This window comes from Urtica dioica, chromosome 2, assembly GCF_054948205.1.
Source record: "Urtica dioica subsp. dioica isolate 48M chromosome 2, U.dioica_male_clone48M_v1_H2, whole genome shotgun sequence".
Taxonomy (NCBI): domain Eukaryota; kingdom Viridiplantae; phylum Streptophyta; class Magnoliopsida; order Rosales; family Urticaceae; genus Urtica; species Urtica dioica.
The window spans coordinates 10,549,491-10,567,323 of record NC_142757.1 but is presented as its reverse complement, the minus strand read 5'-3'; the positions used below and the strand labels follow the sequence as shown (position 1 = coordinate 10,567,323).

Sequence of the window (17,833 nt, the reverse complement as noted above, 5' to 3'; positions counted from 1 at the left end):
CCACTTGGTCTGGCCTTGGGTCTAACCACTTTGGGCTCCTAAATAGTTGTCCGAAAAACAGCGACAACATTTTGGCGCTAGAAGGAGGGGATCTTTCGACCTTGGCGACACATCCCCTCTACCAGTCTCCTTCTCACGTCTACGACTCTCGAGAGATGAGTCACATTCCCACTACCTCCGCGGGTACTCGAGCGACGAGCTCGAGGTACGGTCTCCGACGCCTTGCACACCGTCTTGAAGGGTAACCTCGCGATAGCGAGAGCCAGCCCCAAGACCCGGTGAGTGACCCCGAGGCCGAACTCCAAGAGGACACGGCCCGGCGGCTTGCGGAGCTCCTTGACCGTCCCGGTGTTGACGGCTCGCTCATCGCCAATCTCCTCGGCTACGACGTCGAGGATCGATCCGCTCGAGATGACTCCGACCCCGACTACGTAGGGGAGTCAAGGACCGGTGAGGCAACTCCTTGCCTCGCCCATTCACGGCCCGAGAGGTCCGATGGTGCATTGGCCGACCCTTCGCACCCGGCGCAACGACAGGCACGGTCACAGTCCCGGGGACTCGCCCCCTCGGTTTCAAGAGGCAGCCGGACACGGCCCCTCACCGAGCGTGGACCTTAGAGAGCGCTTGACGGCGCAGAGAAACTCCCGAGGGGAGGATCTCCGCCAAAGGCTCAACTCTCGAAGGGACGCGCTTCCCGCCGCAACTCTTGGCCGTCCTCAGGCCAATATCGTGGACCAAGCGTCCAACGAGCGCCAGCCGGCGACTCCCGTGGCCCCAGCGGTCAGCCCTGCTAACGGGCTTGACATGGTCACGATGATTCAGAGCCTCCAAAACCAAATCATCGAGATGAGGGAATCGGGGAGGCAGAGATCATACGGAGGGATCGAGGAATCATACTCTCCCTTCGCCTTGCATGGGGAACTTCAAATTGCCGTCCATCCCTCCCTATGATGGACGGACTGACCCGAACTTCCACATCCAACACTACGAGACGTGGATGACAATGCAAGGACAATCGGACGCGAGCCTCTGTCAAGCCTTCAGCCTGACCCTCACAGGGTCGGGCTTTGAGTGGTTCCGAAGTTTGAGGCCTGGAAGCATCCCGTCCTTACGGGCCTTGCAAGAGGCTTTCCTCGCCCGCTTCGCCACGCTTGTGGCACAAAAGAAGTCGAAGACCCACCTCCTCTCCATTCGGCAAGGGAGAGATGAGACATTGAGACAATACCTCGCTCGCTTCACCGAGGAGTCTCACAAAGTCGAGGGGTTCGACGACAAGGACGCCATCACGGCGATCACCGAGGGAGTTTGCACGAGCGACTTCCTCAAGTCCATTGTTGGGCAAGTCCCGCGAGACATGGCGGAACTGATGACGAGAGCTCGCGCGTATATGGGAATCGAAGACTATCTCGATGGCCGAGACGGCCGGAAGTCAGGAGGACAAGGTAGTCGCAGCCGCGACGACCAAGACGAAGATCGTCCCGACCCTCGAAGGAAGAGGAACAAGGGAGGCCAGGCCCCTAACGGTCGACCCCTCCCCGGGCCGAGATTGTCACGTGTTGATAGCTTCCGAGCGTCACCGATGTTCACCCCTCTGAACACCCCGCAGGAGCGGATCCTAGCTCTGCACCGCGACAAGCTAGGAAGTCCGGCTCCTCTCGCAAAGTATCCCGCGAAGAGGGATCGAAACAAGTTCTGTGAGTACCACCAGGATCACGGGCATCTGACGTCCGAGTGTTATCATCTCAAGCGTCAGATCGAGGCCCTGATTCAAGACGGGAAATTAAAAGAGTATGTCCTGAGAACAGTCGGGACGACCGCGGTGCACGTAGGGCACCCGCGGCAAGAAAGGAAGGGTCCGGCGATGGCGATCGTCACAAACCAAATGGCGAACCAAGGACCAGGGAACTCACAATTGCACATCGTGGGCTCGATCATGGGCGGCCCGGAGTTCGGAGACTCGAGCACGCAAAGGAAGAAATACGTGCGCGAAGTTTCCCAAGGGAAAATAGCACACTACATCAACCACACGTACGAGGCTTCTCCTCCAGCCCCGTTCGAGTCCATGTTCTTCACCGGCCAAGAGGCAGCGCGTGTGCTCCACCCGCACAATGACGCGATAGTCGTCTCCGCACCGGTCGCCAACAACCTCGTCCGAAGAAACCTAATCGACAATGGAAGCTCCGCCGACATAATCTTCAAATCGGCGCTGGACAGAATGAAGCTATCCGGAATGGGACAGACCCCGGTCTCGACCCTACTCTTCGGCTTCTCCGGGGAGAGGGTCATGACGGAGGGAACCATCGACCTCCCGGTCACCTTCGGAACACCGGGGGGGCTCGAGGTCACTCGCATCGTATCCTTCCTAGTTGTGGACCAGCCCTCGGCATACAACATCATCATCGGCCGCCCGACTCTCAACCGGCTGAAGGCCATAACGTCCACCTATCACCTGATGATGAAGTTCCCGACTGAGAAGGGGATTGCCGTCATGTTGGGTGACCAGTCAATGGCGAGGATGTGCTACATCCAAGGCGTGGACGGGAAAGGGAAGGAAAAGATGGTGAGCGCCATCCTCTAGCTCGGTCAAGCTGCAGAAGTTGGCACTGCAGTGGAAGCCCGCTCCCGTTTCTCATTATGTCATTTTATTTCCGGTTTTAAGACAATCTCGAATTTCAACAAGGCCAATGGCCTAGGGATGTAATTTTTTACTATTTCTACATGGTAATTAGATTACATTTCACCTCGAAGTCTTTATCTTGTTGCATTATAATTTCTAGTCTCCTCTACGAGTGCACGAGAAACTCGGGGGGCTAATGGGAAACAATGCTCAATGAAACTAGAGCTCACTCGCTCAACAAAAAAAAACAACTCAAAAACAAAAACAAAAATATAACAAAGTCTCGAGGGGCCGATGGTTAGGCCGGAGGTCCCAAGGAAAGACTTATCACGTAACTCCTCGTGCAGGCTTTACATGAGTCCTCGAGTTGAGTCCGAGTCCACGAGTTGACTAATACTCCTCGTGCCGACTCTCCACGTAACCCCTCGAGATGAGTTCGTTCCTCGAGTCAAGTTCGAATCCACGAGTCGACCGATACTCCTCGTGCAAGCTCTACATGAGTCCTCGAGTTGAATCCCGAGTCTAAGAGTCGACTGATACTCGTTGTACCGGCTCTTCACGTAACTCCTCGTGCAAGCTCTACATGAGTCCTCGGGTTGAGTCCCAAGTCCGCGCTCGCCGCCCAGCTCGTGAGCCGAAAGGCAGCAAGTTTCAAATGAATTTCAAAGGCTCGCGCCCGCCGGACGTATCTGGTCTAGCCAGCGTCCACGGAAAACCCGGTCACACAAACGTGACACCAAGCCCCCCCCCCCTCCCCCGAGGCCAAAGTCGTGCTAATCGATCATGCCTTCATTGGTAGGTCGAGAAAATAAGCCACGCACAATAAAGTCGTGCTAATCGATCACGCCTTCATTGGTAGGTCAAGAAAATAAGCCACGCACAATAAAGTCGTGCTAATCGATCACGCCTTCATTGGTAGGTCGAGAAAATAAGCCACGCACAATAAAGTCGTGCTAATCGATCATGCCTTCATTGGTAGGTCGAGAAAATAAGCCACGCACAATAAAGTCGTGCTAATTGATCACACCTTCATTGGTAGGTCGAGAAAATGAGCCACGCACAATAAAGCCGTGCAAATCGATCACGCCTTCATTGATAGGTCGAGAAAATAAGCCACGCACAATAAAGTCGAGCTAATCGATCACGCCTTCATTGGTAGGTCGAGAAAATAAGTCACGCACAATAAAGTCGTGCTAATCGATCACGCCTTCAATGGTAGGTCGAGAAAATAAGCCGCGCACGATAAAGCCGTGCAAATCGATCACGCCTTCATTGGTAGATCGGGAAAATAAGCCACGCACGATCAACCCGAAACAATAAGTCGCCCCTCGCGACGCCCAAAGGCCGTTCCTCGTGACACAAACCCGAGAGCGTTCATCCCGCATCCGTATAAAAGCGTAGATTTTGAGTTTCCACTCGATCTACGCGAGTTTCCACTCGATCTACGCTCGACCGGAAACTCGGGGGGCTAATGTTGTCGGCCCGTCTAGGGCCGACGAGGACAAAGGCATCTCTTCGACCCGCGTGGCTGGTGCGAGGTCTTGAGCGGCGAAACCCTGACCCAACCAGGGACTAACCCAAACCAATGGCCAAGTCAAATGCCTTGCCCGGCCATTGGCCGAGTCAATGGCTCACTCGGCCATTGGGCAGTTCACCCGGCCATTGGCCGAGTGAACCCTCCAGCAGTTCACTCAGCCCATGGCCGAGTGAACCCTCCAGCCACCAAGGCAGTTCACTCGGCCATTGGCCGAGTGAACCTTCCAGCAGTTCACTCGGCCAATGGCCGAGTGAATCCTCCAGCCACCAAAGCAGTTCACTCGGCCATTGGCCGAGTGAACCTTCCAGCAGTTCACTCGGCCAATGGCCGAGTGAACCTTCCAGCCGCCCAGGCAGTTCACTCGGCCATTGGCCGAGTGAACCTTCCAGCAGTTCACTCGGCCAATGGCTGAGTGAACCTTAGCCGGCCCAAGCCTTTCACTCGGCCAATGGCCGAGTGAACCTCACCATCATGTTCACTCGGCCATTGGCCGACCCAACCATTGAAGGGGTCAAATGTCCGACTCAAGCATGCTCACTCGGCCAAGGGGTCTTCAAACCACCTCTTGGCCACCTATAAATACAAGGGTCCCTCCCTTGACCCAGGTAATCCATTCTTGAGTACTGAAACGCTGTCGAACTCGTACCTAGCTCGTTTCTCTCAAGTCTCGGCCTCTAAACACCTAAACCCTCTATATCCACCTCAATCCTACTAATGTTGAGCGTCGGAGAGGTAAACAGAGGCACCCCCTCTGTTTCCCCTTTGTAGTTCACACCTCTTTCTGTTTGCTTTTCAGGTGCCTGGGCGAGATTAACACCACCAACTGCTAAGGGACGGCTTGGGATACCAAGCCCGACACGCTCGAGCCGAAGTGAGACCACTTGGTCTGGCCTTGGGTCTAACCACTTTGGGCTCCTAAATAGTTGTCCGAAAAACAGCGACAACATCTATTATTTTACACCCATTACTAATATACATTTTATTGGGTGTCATCCAAGACTAAATTCTTTGATTGGCCAATATACAGCATAATTCTTTTTTTTTTAAACGTGGGCGGTGCCACGGAGATTCCATAAAAGCCCTCACGTATGGCGGAGGAAAACCGTGGTTACAAGAAAAAGAACAATACAAACTCAAAAACCACGAAACCAAAAAGGACACTAAACGAAAAGCGCTATCCCGACATACGGGACTAAATCTCTCTGTCATCGGCTCTAATAGCCTCTTCCGAGCAAGGACGGACAAGCCCCATCCATCTCGAGTTAGAATTATGAGATACAGCAAAACGGGCTAAGTTGTGAGCCGCGGTATTACAGACACGAGGAATGTGCATAATTTTAAATTCAAACAAATTGCTTACCTCTCTCCTGATCTGATGCAAGATTGTCCCGAGCTCCGTCGTGGGAATCTCCCCCCCGGCCACCGCCTTGACCACCTCCGAGCAATCCGAATGAAGCTCCAACCTCGACCCGCCTATGCTGCTAGCCAAAACTATGCCTTGGAGAACCGCAAACGCCTCAGCAAGCTGGGGGTTAAAACCCCGAGCTTGGGAAAACGTTTGCGAGGCTATCACCCTTCCGGTGTGGTCGCGCGCAATGCAACCCACACCGAACCCTCACTGGTCCCGATCTAGCGCAGCATCCACAGTCACCGAGATTGTTCCTTGCGACGGAGGGATCCACCTAGGCTTGGTCGTCCTCTCTTGTACCCGAGTAGTAGTCTTGTTCACGTCTCTGAATTCTTCGAGGAAACTCCCTGTCCACTGGACAAGCTCCGACTGATTCCAAGCTCTCTTCCCCGAGACTACATTGTTCCTGTGGTTCCACAATTCCCAGATAATAGTGATATATAATTCAAAACTACGTACCTCAAGGGAACCAGCCGCTCTGAAGACGTTGTCAAAACCCTCACCCTCCCCCTGCGGCGGGAGAATCCAACCGAAACCCGCCTCTTTCCAGACTCTCCTACTCCACTTGCAACCCCAGAGAGCATGGTGAACCGTCTCAGCCAATCCCGAGCAGATGGGGCAGCGATCGTCAGTAATAACCTTCATCTTGGTCAGCACAGTGCGCGTCGGAATCCGTCCCTTACACACTCTCCAGATAAAAAGCTTAACTTTAGGAGGAGCTCTAAGCTTCCAGAATTTCCTCCACCAATCCTCCATCAGGGACTGGTCGGACGAGCTGGCTACATAGGTGGACTCCATAGCAACCCGGTACCCGCTCTTGACTGTGTACTCTCCATCCTTTGTATAATGCCAACACTGACGGTCCGGGATCCCCTCACCCCCGCACGGGATACTCAGGATAACACTGGCGTCTTCCTCAGCAAACATGGCCCGAATGAGCGTCTCGTCCCAATCCCCGTCCAACCTCATCAGCTCAGCAACTCTCATATCAGGGGGGATCAGAGGAGGATCAATCCAAGTGAAGGATCTCGGTCTAGGAATCCACTTGTCTCCCATAACCATGACCGACTCACCGTCCCCAATATTCTATCTCGTGCCAGTCAAGATGATCTCTCTACCCCAAACCAGACTTCGCCACATGAAAGAGCTGTTCGACCCGCAATGACCGCTCAGGATGTCCCCGTGTGGGTAGTACCTCTCGCGGAAGACCTTGCCCACCAAACACTCGGGCCGCCTGAGGAATCTCCACACGTTCTTAGCGATCAGAGCTTGGTTGAACTTTTCCAAGTCCCTAAAACCCATGCCACCCTCCAGCTTATTCTGCACGAGGGTCTCCCAAGCAACCCAGTGCGTCTTATTGGCCCCATTGCAATTTCCCCACCAAAACTTGGCTATAGCCGAATGAATCTCTGAGATCAGCTTCTTCGGGAGATTGAGACAAGAGGCCACATAGCACGGGATAGCTTGAAGGATAGACTTAATAAGAACCTCTCTGCCAGCCTGGGAGAAGAAAAGACCGTTCCAACCCTTTATTTTCTCCCAGATGCGCTCTCTCACATATCCAAAGAGCTCGACCTTTTTCCGACCTGTGAATGTAGGGAGACCTAAGTAACGCTTATGCAAGCCGTCCTCCGAACTCCAAGGGTCTGAGCAAGGATCTCCTCGTCCTCCTCTGTCCCGACGTCTTTACCAAAACAGACATCGGATTTCTGAAAATTAACCAACTGACCCGAAGCCTTGGAATACACCCGTATGATCTCTGCCACAGACTCGCACTCCTCAGGACAAGCCTTAAAGAACATCAAGCTGTCATCCGCAAACAAGAGGTGGGACACACGGAGGTTTCCGAAACAAACTCCACTGATGGATCCAGACTGCTCTCCCGCTCTGAAGAGACTTGAGAGACCCTCATAACAGAAAAGAAAGAGGAAGGGAGAAAGCGGGTCGCCCTGTCGGAGACCTCTTTGTGGGATAACATGCCCCGAGTGGTCCCATTAATGTTGAAGGAAAAGCGGACCGAGGAGACACATCTCATAACCTTTTCCACCCACTGGGCTGAGTACCCAAGTCTCAGCATCACCGCCTCTATGTAGGCCCACTCAACCCGGTCGTATGCCTTCACCATATCAAGCTTAAGGGACGCCCATCCTCCGTTCCCAAACCTGCCTCTCTTCATCGTGTGAAGCGCCTCAAAGCCCACCATGACATTGTCGAAAATAAGCCTGGCACCCACAAACGCGCTTTGATTCTTTGAGATGGCCGCATGCATAGTGCCTTTAAGGCGGTCCACAAGACACTTAGCGACAATCTTATAGACGACGTTGCAAAGACTAATGGGCCGGAACTCACTCACCCCCTTAGGTTCCTCGATCTTAGGGATAAGCGTGATAATGGTGTCATTGATGCTTCCCACTTCTCTCCCCTCGTTGAGGATCCCAAGACACGCCTCCGAAACAGACTCCCCTACCACATCCCAATACTTCTGATAGAAGATCGCCGGGAAACCATCCTTACCCGGGGCCTTGATAGGGTCCATTGCGAAGAGCGCGCTCCGCACTTCTGCTATCTCAAACGGGCGCTCGAGCTCATAGTTCATCTCCTCCGAGATCCTGGGCTGGATGCCGTCAACCACTGCCTCAATATCTCTCATAGCCGGCCCCGCAGATGTAAAGATATCCTTGAAATACTTAGCGACCACATCTGCAACCTCCTTCTCACTGCACCGCCAGTCCTCTCTCTCATCAAAGAGACCCCTGATAGTATTCCTCTTCCTCCTCGCCGTCGCCTTGCGATGGAAGAACTTCGTATTCTTATCTCCGCACATCATCCAGGAGGCTCTGTTTCTCTGCCTCCAAAAATGCTCTTCCTTATCCAACAAGGCATTCAGCTGTCTCTCCTCTTGAAGGAACGTATCCATGCAAAAGCCCGGACCCGACCTCCCAGCCAGCTCAACGATCTCTTTTTGTTTCTCGATCCGGTCTTTCATCCCCCTGTTTCTCTCGTGGCCCCAACGTGCCAAGCCCTCGCGGCACTGTCTAATCAAGCTCGTCATCGTCCAGCTCTGATCCCCCCTCCATACCTTTCCCAAGTCTTTCTGACCACCTCCTCGCAACCCGGTTCCCCGCACCAGGCCTCCTCAAAGAAGAAACGCTTCGGTTTACCATGGCGACGCGTAGTCCCCGTACCCTCCGTGCACAACAAGAGAGGCCTATGATCCGAATTCCAAAACCTGAGATGCTTAACCCTAGCCCGGGGAAAGAGGTCCCCCCAATCATGACTAGCAAGACATCTATCCAGACGTTCCTCAATCCCCCCTCTCCGCCAGGTAAACATGTGAGACCCGACTTTTGTACACGTCAGCCTCTGTAAAAAAATTCCTCTTATCAATAAATAAAGGAAATTTTCTTCTCTCTCCGTGTTGAATGAGTTATAAAATTCACAATCTCTCTCGTTTCAGTTTACTAGAGATGTCCTCTCTATATTTTCTCATTCTACGTTCTAAGTGGAATTTTAGAATTTTGGAAGGAATTCATTATATATTTGGATGAATCAGTAAGGAAATGATGAGTTTCGATAATCCGAATATAAGGAAAAGGATTTTTGAAAGCACTTGAATGTTGGAATAAATTTAAGTGCTTGAGAACGAAGGAAATAATATTTAAGGGTAACGAAATTTCGGAATAAGGATATTCGAGTAAACTCAATATTATTTTCCGAATAAAAATTACTCGAAATGTACTTGGAGATTTAAAAATCTCAAGAGTGAAAAATAAATTCCGAAATCCCTTAAATATATTCAAGGTAACGAGAATCAATGAGGATTTTCTCGGTTATTTTTCGAAATTATTTTCAATTAATTAAGGACGAGATTGTGAGGTTTTTTTTTGGTCTGAAAGGACTAAAGTGCAAGAATTTGAAGGACGAAGTTGAAAGAAAAGAGTAAAGAGGGATTGTTTTATGAGACACGTGTCACAAACCGGGTGGGCCATCTGTGCACGTGTGGCTTAGTGAGAAGTCGCCACGTGGTTTTCTTATTACACTAATCCTCTTTCTTACACAGCCACCTCACGTTCTCTCTCTCTTCCCTTCTTTCTTTCCTTTCTTCTTCTTCCTCTGCTTCTCTTCTCCCGCGCGCTCACACACCTGCAAACGAAAAAAAAACAACAAAAACAATCAACGTGAAAAGCTTCAGCAAGTCATCATCACCCCCACACCATCTCTTTCTCTCTCTCACCTTCTCCTTCTTTTCCTGCGCGAGCGCCGAGCACCGGGCCGATTGCACGCGCGCCTCCGCCGATCGCGCGACCAGCCGCCGCCGCCATCTCTCTCTCTCTTCTCAAGCTTCGCCGGACCTGTGCGCATCTGAGCGAGTCTCGGCGAGCTCCGAGTCATCGCGCGACGCCGGACAGCCAAACCCACCTGTGCGCGCTCCGACCGAGAAAAGAAGACGCCGCAGTGAGTCGCCGTGACGCCGGACCGAGAGGAAAGACGTCGGGGAAGTGGGAGAGCTCACCAAGAACGCCTAATTTCACGATTTGAGGTAGAAATTTCCTCTCATTGGATTTGATTTCGTGATTAGGGTTCATGGTTTGGTAGATTTGGGGTTTTGGTTTTCGTGATGGATTTTTGAGAAAATCGATTGGTTTTAAGTGTTCAATGAGCTCAACTGATGGTGTTTATGACTTTAATTGGAGGTTTGAATTTGAAATCGTTTGGTTTGAAATGTGATTTTGGCCGTGAGTTGAAGTCGGCCGTGAGCTTGGTTTGGTTGATTTTTGACTGTGTGGTTACAACCATGTGACTTGTTTTGGCTGTGTGTTTTGGTTTGACTATGTTGTCATGATTTCTGAGCCTCGGGTTGGTAATTGTGTGTGAAAGTTTTTGTGTGTTAGTGTTTAGTTACTCGGATTCGGGTTACATTTGCTTGAATTGGTTTGGGTTTGAAATGTCGGGTTTTGGATTTTGGAATTGATACGAGTTTGAAATTGTGAAATTGACTCGTTATCGGATTCGATGACTTGATTACAGATCTAGACGGACGAACGGAAACCGGACGAGGCGAAGGCGACGAAGCCGGGTTTTGAAGATTCTAAGAAAAAAGACTTATCGAAATTAAAGCTCGATTAACTCGTGAGTCTTTTAATCGCGTATAACGTTTAAATACTCTTAGATTTGATTATGTGATATATTTCGCGTATTTAAATAAATAATTTATGTTTATTTATTTAATAACGTTTAAGAGTTTGATTTGATTCGCTTTGGAATTCTCAGTTACTTTTTATTCGGATCAATTTATTTGAGACTCATAAGCATGTTATTGGATTTTATTTCGTATTATTCTCGATACGAAAATACGCGAGTCTTGAATAAGTTTGACTTCCGAAAGATTGGAGAATGATAAATTAAATTCCCGAATTCTGAACCGACTCGAATCTAATCCCGACAACGAACCTTATCTTTTCAAGTAATTTCAATCCAGTAACTAACGAAGTTCCAACTTCGGATTCTAGTTCTCTCGACGCTCCAGGATGTGCTAAAGGTCTCGGGAAGCGTGTAAAGCAAAGTGTCCTCCGGAATTCATCGAGTTCTCTAACGAACTATACCGGGTAAGTGGGATTTAAGTTTGAGGCGCCAAAAGGGGAATGGTGCCTAGTAGAATAATTTTTTATGTTTATTCGTTTAATCCTAAAACAAAGAGAAACCCTCAGTTGAACAAGATGACCGAATAAGGCTTTGGCCACTAACTAATAAGATGATAAAATGGTAGGGTTAAACGATTAGCGGGTTAAGAACCTTGAAGCCTTTAAAACTATGTTAAGCTTTTGTTATAGGTTTTACCCCTTCGTCCTGATGAGAGGACAACAGGAGGAGGAAAGACGGTGTCCTTCGGATTCAATCCCGAGAGGAACTGTTCTAGGAGAAGGTTCAGCCTCACAGCTGCCGACAACTCCTTCTAAAATACTTAAGGAGCCATACAGCGAAATTAATAATGTTAATGACGGGCTTTATCCCGATAAGATCTCCTCCTGTAATAAGATAGACAGGTAGGCTGTAGACAGCTCCTGTAAAACATAACGAACTCTTGTCGGCAATGTAGCGAGTGGCATTCCCGAAGGCCCTTTAATGGGAAGTCGATGGGTGGCTTCAGGTAAGTCGATGGGTGGCTTACCTGTCCTGAAGGAAATCTGAACCCTGGATCGACCAGGGATTGGTGAGGGTTTGATTCCCTCTACCAAACGCGCGCTAAGGCCCTCCTATATGTGCTAGTGGATCCCAGACGTTAAAACTTCGGCCTTCTGAGGGCTAGGCTCAAGTTCTCAGAATGGTTTACTCATCTCTCTTGAACGGCTGCGGACTGAAGTGTTGATTGGCCAGTCCACTGATGTAAGGCGCCGGTATGAGTGAGATGGATGAGTTTCAAGGAACACGGTTGTTAGCCGGATTCCTATATGATTATGTGTTTGATTGTTTTAGAACGGGGTTCTAAAACTGAATATGTCTCTGTTGATTGAATGAGATTTTTGTTATCCTGATTGAATAATGGAACTTCTTTATTCTTCTGAATCTATTATCTGCTGTCATGTGCATTTTATCATCTCCAACCATGCATCTCATGTAATGCTAGGTTAGATATCCTGCTTACTGAGTCGGTGTGACTCACCCCTTAAATCCCTCTCCTTGTAGATAAAGGAAAAGCTCAGGCGAAGCAGGAGTGCTAGTCAAGGTAGATCTCATGACGACCTGTGGCATAGGAAATGTCTTTTTGGGAAATGGGTATCAGGTTTTTGAAAACCGAGCTTATATGCTTGCGAAAGTTTTATATAGCTTTTGGAAGAACTTTTCTTATATCATAACGTTTAGATAATCGGCCCGAACCTCTTTTTACGTTTTGAAACTCGGTTAGCACGATTATGGGCATGTGCTTATGGATAGCAAGCTAGGGTAGTCCGCATTTTTGTAACCCTTTTAAAAGCGAAAAATTTTACCGGTTTTTAGCGGACTAGCTCTAGAAACCTTTGTTATTCCTTATATGTAAATTAAATTTATTTCCGCTGTTGTTCAATAAACGTTTTGTAAATGACGTTTGAAAATGTTTTATGTTCATTTCGTTTGAAAATATAAATGGTTATGAAAATGTTACGAGAAAGGTCGCGATTCAAGGGCGACGGGTGTCCTGCGGGTCGTGACAAAACATGTCCCCCTCGAACCCCAAGTCCTGAACGTCACAATCCACGATCATGTCCCGGAAGGCCTGAAGTTGACACGGGCCTCTGTCCCTGCCCCCCCTGATCTCAGCGTTCGTAGCTACCTCATTCATGTCCCCTCCAACTAACCAAGGGCCCCAACAATTGTTCCGAAGCCGACAGAGAAGCTCCCACGTATGCCTCCTCTGAGAAGTCAATGGATCACCATAAATCCCCACAAACCTCCACGTCTTCCCATCCTCACTAACCAAGTCACCCTCGATATGAAATCTTGACATTGTCCCAAGTAGAAACTTCACTGGCGCTTTCCAAAGGAGCATCAGGCCTCCGCTTCTACCAAGACATTCGACCGTCACACAACCCTCAAAGCCAAGCAGTACTCTCACCCTCTCAGCCCCGTCCTTCCTAAGCCTCGTCTCTGACAGGAATAGAAAATCCGGCTTATACTCCAGAACGTGGGACCTGAGGGTACCCTTCGTCCCGGGGTTTCCCAACCCCTGGACGTTCCAAATAACGCAAATCATTGTGATCGGCGGCCCTCGTCCTTGAGGGGCGCCGCTCTCTCATCAGTAACCACCTTAGTCGAATCCGCCGAACTAGAAACTCCTAAGGTACAATCCACCACAACTGTGTCTCTATCTCCCTGCCCCTCCCCACAACCCTCAAGAAAATTCGAAAAAGGATAAGAGGAAGGACTACTAACCTAGACTCCGTGAGATGCGCCAGTGGTCCTCTTTGGGTCGCATCTTGCCTCGCCACCGGCTTCGATGAGTCGCGCCATTCTCTTCACACTCCCAACTCTGAGCCGGTCGTTGGATTTTCTCTTCCTTGCTCCTCCTTCGACAATTCCCACCGTTCCCGACCCCGTGGCGCTGCTAGATAGCTCCCCAACTCCGCCAATTGACCCAAATTCTTTTTTCCCTTCAGCCTTGTTAGGCCCCTCAAGGTTGGCCTCCTGATGAGAAAGGCCCAAAGACATTTGTTGAGTGAGCCCATAATTAATTATGGCCCTCTCAACTCTCCCATTAGCATTCCGGTCCTGGCCCACCACAGTTTGGGAAATGGGATATCGCGTGGGCTCCACGTGTTGACCCTTCTCACCACCTGTCATAGACTGTCAACTGGCAGAAGAAAAAGCAGAGCCATTCCCTTGTTTATCCTCGCGTCCCACGCCATCATCCCTGCTTCCACTTATTTTATTCAAAAAGCCAGAATCTTCACCAACTCTCCCTTCAACTAAGGGAAAGCCTTCCCCCAGATCCGGATTTACCCAGACTTTGTCATGCCAAAATGGTGAAGAACGCACAACTCCCATCTTCATCAACGGTCTGATTTCAGCACCTCCAGCCGTGGGCCCACTGTTAGCACCGACCGGCCTAGCCCTGTCACGGGTAGCTTCCGGGTTTGGACTTGGCGTCAGAAGCTTCGTCGCCGGCGTGGTCATCTTCTCCACGTTCTTCACCGGACTCGGCGTCGAAATCGCATCCCTCTGGCGCCGTGGTCTTCGTCGCCGGTGAGGTCTTCATCGCCTGGTTCCTTCCCGAGCTCAGCGCCCGTGTCTTCACCTCCAGGTTGGTCTCCTTCCCCTGGATCTTCTCCGGTCTCAGCACCTGGGGCATCATCGCCGGCGTGGTCACCCCCGCCTGGGTCCTCACCGAGCTCAGCGGTGGTGGCTCCATCTCCGGCGTGGGCCCATTCACCTGGTTCTTCTCCGGATCTGGCGCATGTGGCGTTGTCGACGGCGGTGTCTCCATCTCCCAGTTCATCTCCGATCTCGGTGGTTGGGTCTTCGTCGTCTCCTTTGGCCGCCCCCTTCGTCGTCGGGGAATGAGATTCCCCTTACCCAACATCGAAGATGAGTGATTGTTACCCGAGCTCCCCATCTCAAACTCCATCTCCGCGGCGCCACGATTCTCCGAGTTCTCCGGTTGATTGAGGTCGCCACTATCACTCTAATTGCTTTGTTTTGTTTCCACCAGAGGTTTTTCGGAAGGGTCAGCGTTCGCCTTAGCCGACTCAGTCCTCGGGGTCGACGGGGTCGATGCCTCAACCCTCGTCGTTGAGTTTCCCGGTCCAGCCCACCCCAACATTCTAGACGATCCCACGCCGCTGAACCGCCTGGTTCCATTGGCGGAGTTGGTCGGCACTTCTCCATGGAGCCACGCTTCGAATCGCGGCCTCACAGCTTCGCCCTCCAAGTTAGAATGACAAGGGCATTCAGAGCTGCAGTGACTGAGGCTGCCATAGGTGTAGCAAAAGTCCCCGAGCTTCTCGTACTTAAACGATACCCATGTCTTCTCTTCCCCGATCTATATGTGAATCCCATTCATCAAGGATTTCCCGATGTCAATGGCCACTCGGACCCGGAGAAAGTCATCCCTGATTTGGTCTCCTTTGTCTTTGTCGACTTTGAGAACACGGCCGAGTCTCTTGCCGATCAACTCTTCCATCTTTACAGACCGGTTTCTAGGAGGAACCCCATGGCGTTGGAGCCAGAAGTCCACGTACCGGAATTCCTCTTCTTCGACCCGCTCCGGATCTCCGAGAACCAGCAACGACTTATCGAAGGTCCAGGGTCCCGAGTCCCACACTCTCTGCTTATCCGCCTCCAACTCGAATTTGAAGCGGAACCCACCTCCATCGTAATCGCTGATTTCCAACTTTCCCGTAGTTCTCCAGATTCTTGCCATAACAGTCTTCAAGGCATTTCTATTGAACGCTCTCAGCCCGAGGAGCCTTCCCACGAGGCATTGCGAAAGGTTCACTTCGGTACTGATTATCTCATCTTCCTCGAGGACCAACACCTCTTCTTCCTCTTCTCCGATGCATCGCGAAAGGTTCACTTCGGTACTGATTATCTCATCTTCCTCGAGGACCAACACCTCTTCTTCCTCTTCTCCGATGTCTAGTTCAGACCACCTATCACACAGGTCCTCCATCCCCCAGAAGAAGAGGAAGCCGCCGGTGAAAAACTCTAGCTCCGGAGCTCACCAGGAGCAGAGCAGAGAGAAGATGTACGGAGAGAAAAAAGCTATTCTTTCTTTATATCAGTTTCTACTTTCCCTTCGTCTTTACAGCATAATTCTTTTAAAGAGACGGAATTCACCGATACAAATGTAGGAAAATTTCATAAACGCACATAAAATAAATAAATAAATTATTTTCAGCCACATGCGGGGGCATGGCCCAAAAAACTAGTGTTACCGGTCCATCTCGGCCCGGTAGAGCAGCGACGGCCGTGATAGTGACCACCCCGGGAATCCCCCGACCCATGGCCGACCCAAGGCCAGCCTCCAGCTCCGTGGCCGACCTCCGGCCTCCTTAGCTCGGCCTCAGCTCGGCCTCCTTAGCTCGGTCTCAGCTCGGCCTCCATAGCCCGGCCTCCTTAGCTCGGCCTTAGCTCGGCCTCCTTAGCTCGGCCTCCTTAGCTCAGTCTCAGCTCGGCCTCAGCTCGGGCTCCATAGCCCGGCCTCCTTAGCTCGGCCTCAGCTCGGCCTCCTTAGCTCGGCCTCAGCTCGGCCTCCTTAGCTCGGCCTCAGCTCGGCCTCCTTAGCTCGGCCTCAGATCGACCTCGGCCTGACGAGCTCGACCTCTGGCCTCATGAGCTCGGCCTCGGCCAATGGCCGGCTCAAATAGCCTCGGCCATTGGCCGACCCTAGAGCCAGCCTCGGCCAATGGCCGGTTCAAATAGCCTCGGCCATTGGCCGGCCCTAGAGCCAGCCTCGGCCAATGGCCGGCTCAAATAGCCTCGGCCATTGGCCGGCCCTAGAGTCAGCCTCGGCCAATGGCCGGCTCAAATAGCCTCGGCCATTGGCCGGCCCTAGAGCCAGCCTCGGCCAATGACCGGCTCAAATATCCTCGTGTTGTCAATGGTGCACACAAGAAGAGTTGTAGTCTTTATTTTGTACATTTGATGTAATAAAGTCTCATGAAGACTCTTGCTTGTAATTGCCTATCTATTCATTAATAAAGTTGAAACGTTCATTCATTCTTTCTTTGTTTGAAGCTTTATGATAAAACCTTAGTCTTTTAGTCCATAAACAAACTTAACAACTTACGAAGAGACAAATGTAGATTTGCATGAACAAACTCTTCGTAGTTTGCTTAAAACGATATATTCGCAATCTTAGGGTCAAAGGACTATTGACCTCAGTATGATTTTTAGAAGAATCTACGATGTCTGGTTATGAGGCATTGAGAGTTGGGGACTCTATAGTTCTTCTAGGTATCTTCCGAAGGTACTGAATTGATCAGTACACTTCTAGAGACAATATAAGAACAAACCATTTAACCTCTTATGTCTCGAAGTCACTATGTATGAATTGCATCATGCTTACCTTAATCCTGAAATGAGACATGCCATTTCACACCTTAGTATTCTCACTTGAGAAAGTCAAAGTTCGGACTCACTATGTGATTCCGAACAAGGCCTATTAGTGAAGTACTAAGTTGTGAGTCTGTCATGAGTAACTTTGTGAAGTTCTCATAGATATGGAATTCATGTACAAGATTGCTGAAATGCAATGTATGTCACCTCATGCTTTGTTCCTTGGAGTGTGAATAAATGAACTGGCCAGTGTCCAAATTGAGTCCTGACTCTTTTGGATGAAACAATGTGACTTGTTAGCTCCTCGTCAATACATTGTTTCTAACTTATTCACAAGCGACAAAGGAGTTGAGGAAATAACAGCTAGAAGGGTAAAATGGTAATTTAGTAAATCCCGACTAGCTGATGACATTCATGAAGGGTAAACATAGATAATATTCAGTGGATCCGCTCATCATAATTAGGTCGAATTCTTGAGTAGAAAACAAATTCATTTGAACCGAGAGATTTTCAGTGTCAGCTCTTCAGTGGAGTCAGTTGGCATTAAGCTAAACTTGGAAAAGGTTTGTGAACTTTTGAGTCCAAGTGTTTAGCTCAAGCTTTGTTCATTTGGGTCCATGAGGTCACTGTCACGAATCACATCGATATGAATAGTTAAACTGGAAGCTAAGTCAAAACAAGAACGAAAATAGTCAAAAGGGTATTTTTGTCTTTTGAGACATATGATGAAATGAATGTC

The 17,833-nt window shown here is 50.1% G+C and overlaps 1 protein-coding gene across 1 annotated transcript; it reads right to left on the bottom strand.

The window, feature by feature from the left end:
- Positions 1–12,718: 12,718 nt before the first annotated feature.
- On the bottom strand, positions 12,719–13,291 carry LOC149404071 (uncharacterized). The gene has a single exon (XM_089607385.1). It carries the CDS (start codon positions 13,289–13,291, stop codon positions 12,719–12,721), a length of 573 nt encoding a protein of 190 aa, XP_089463511.1.
- Positions 13,292–17,833: the final 4,542 nt, after the last annotated feature.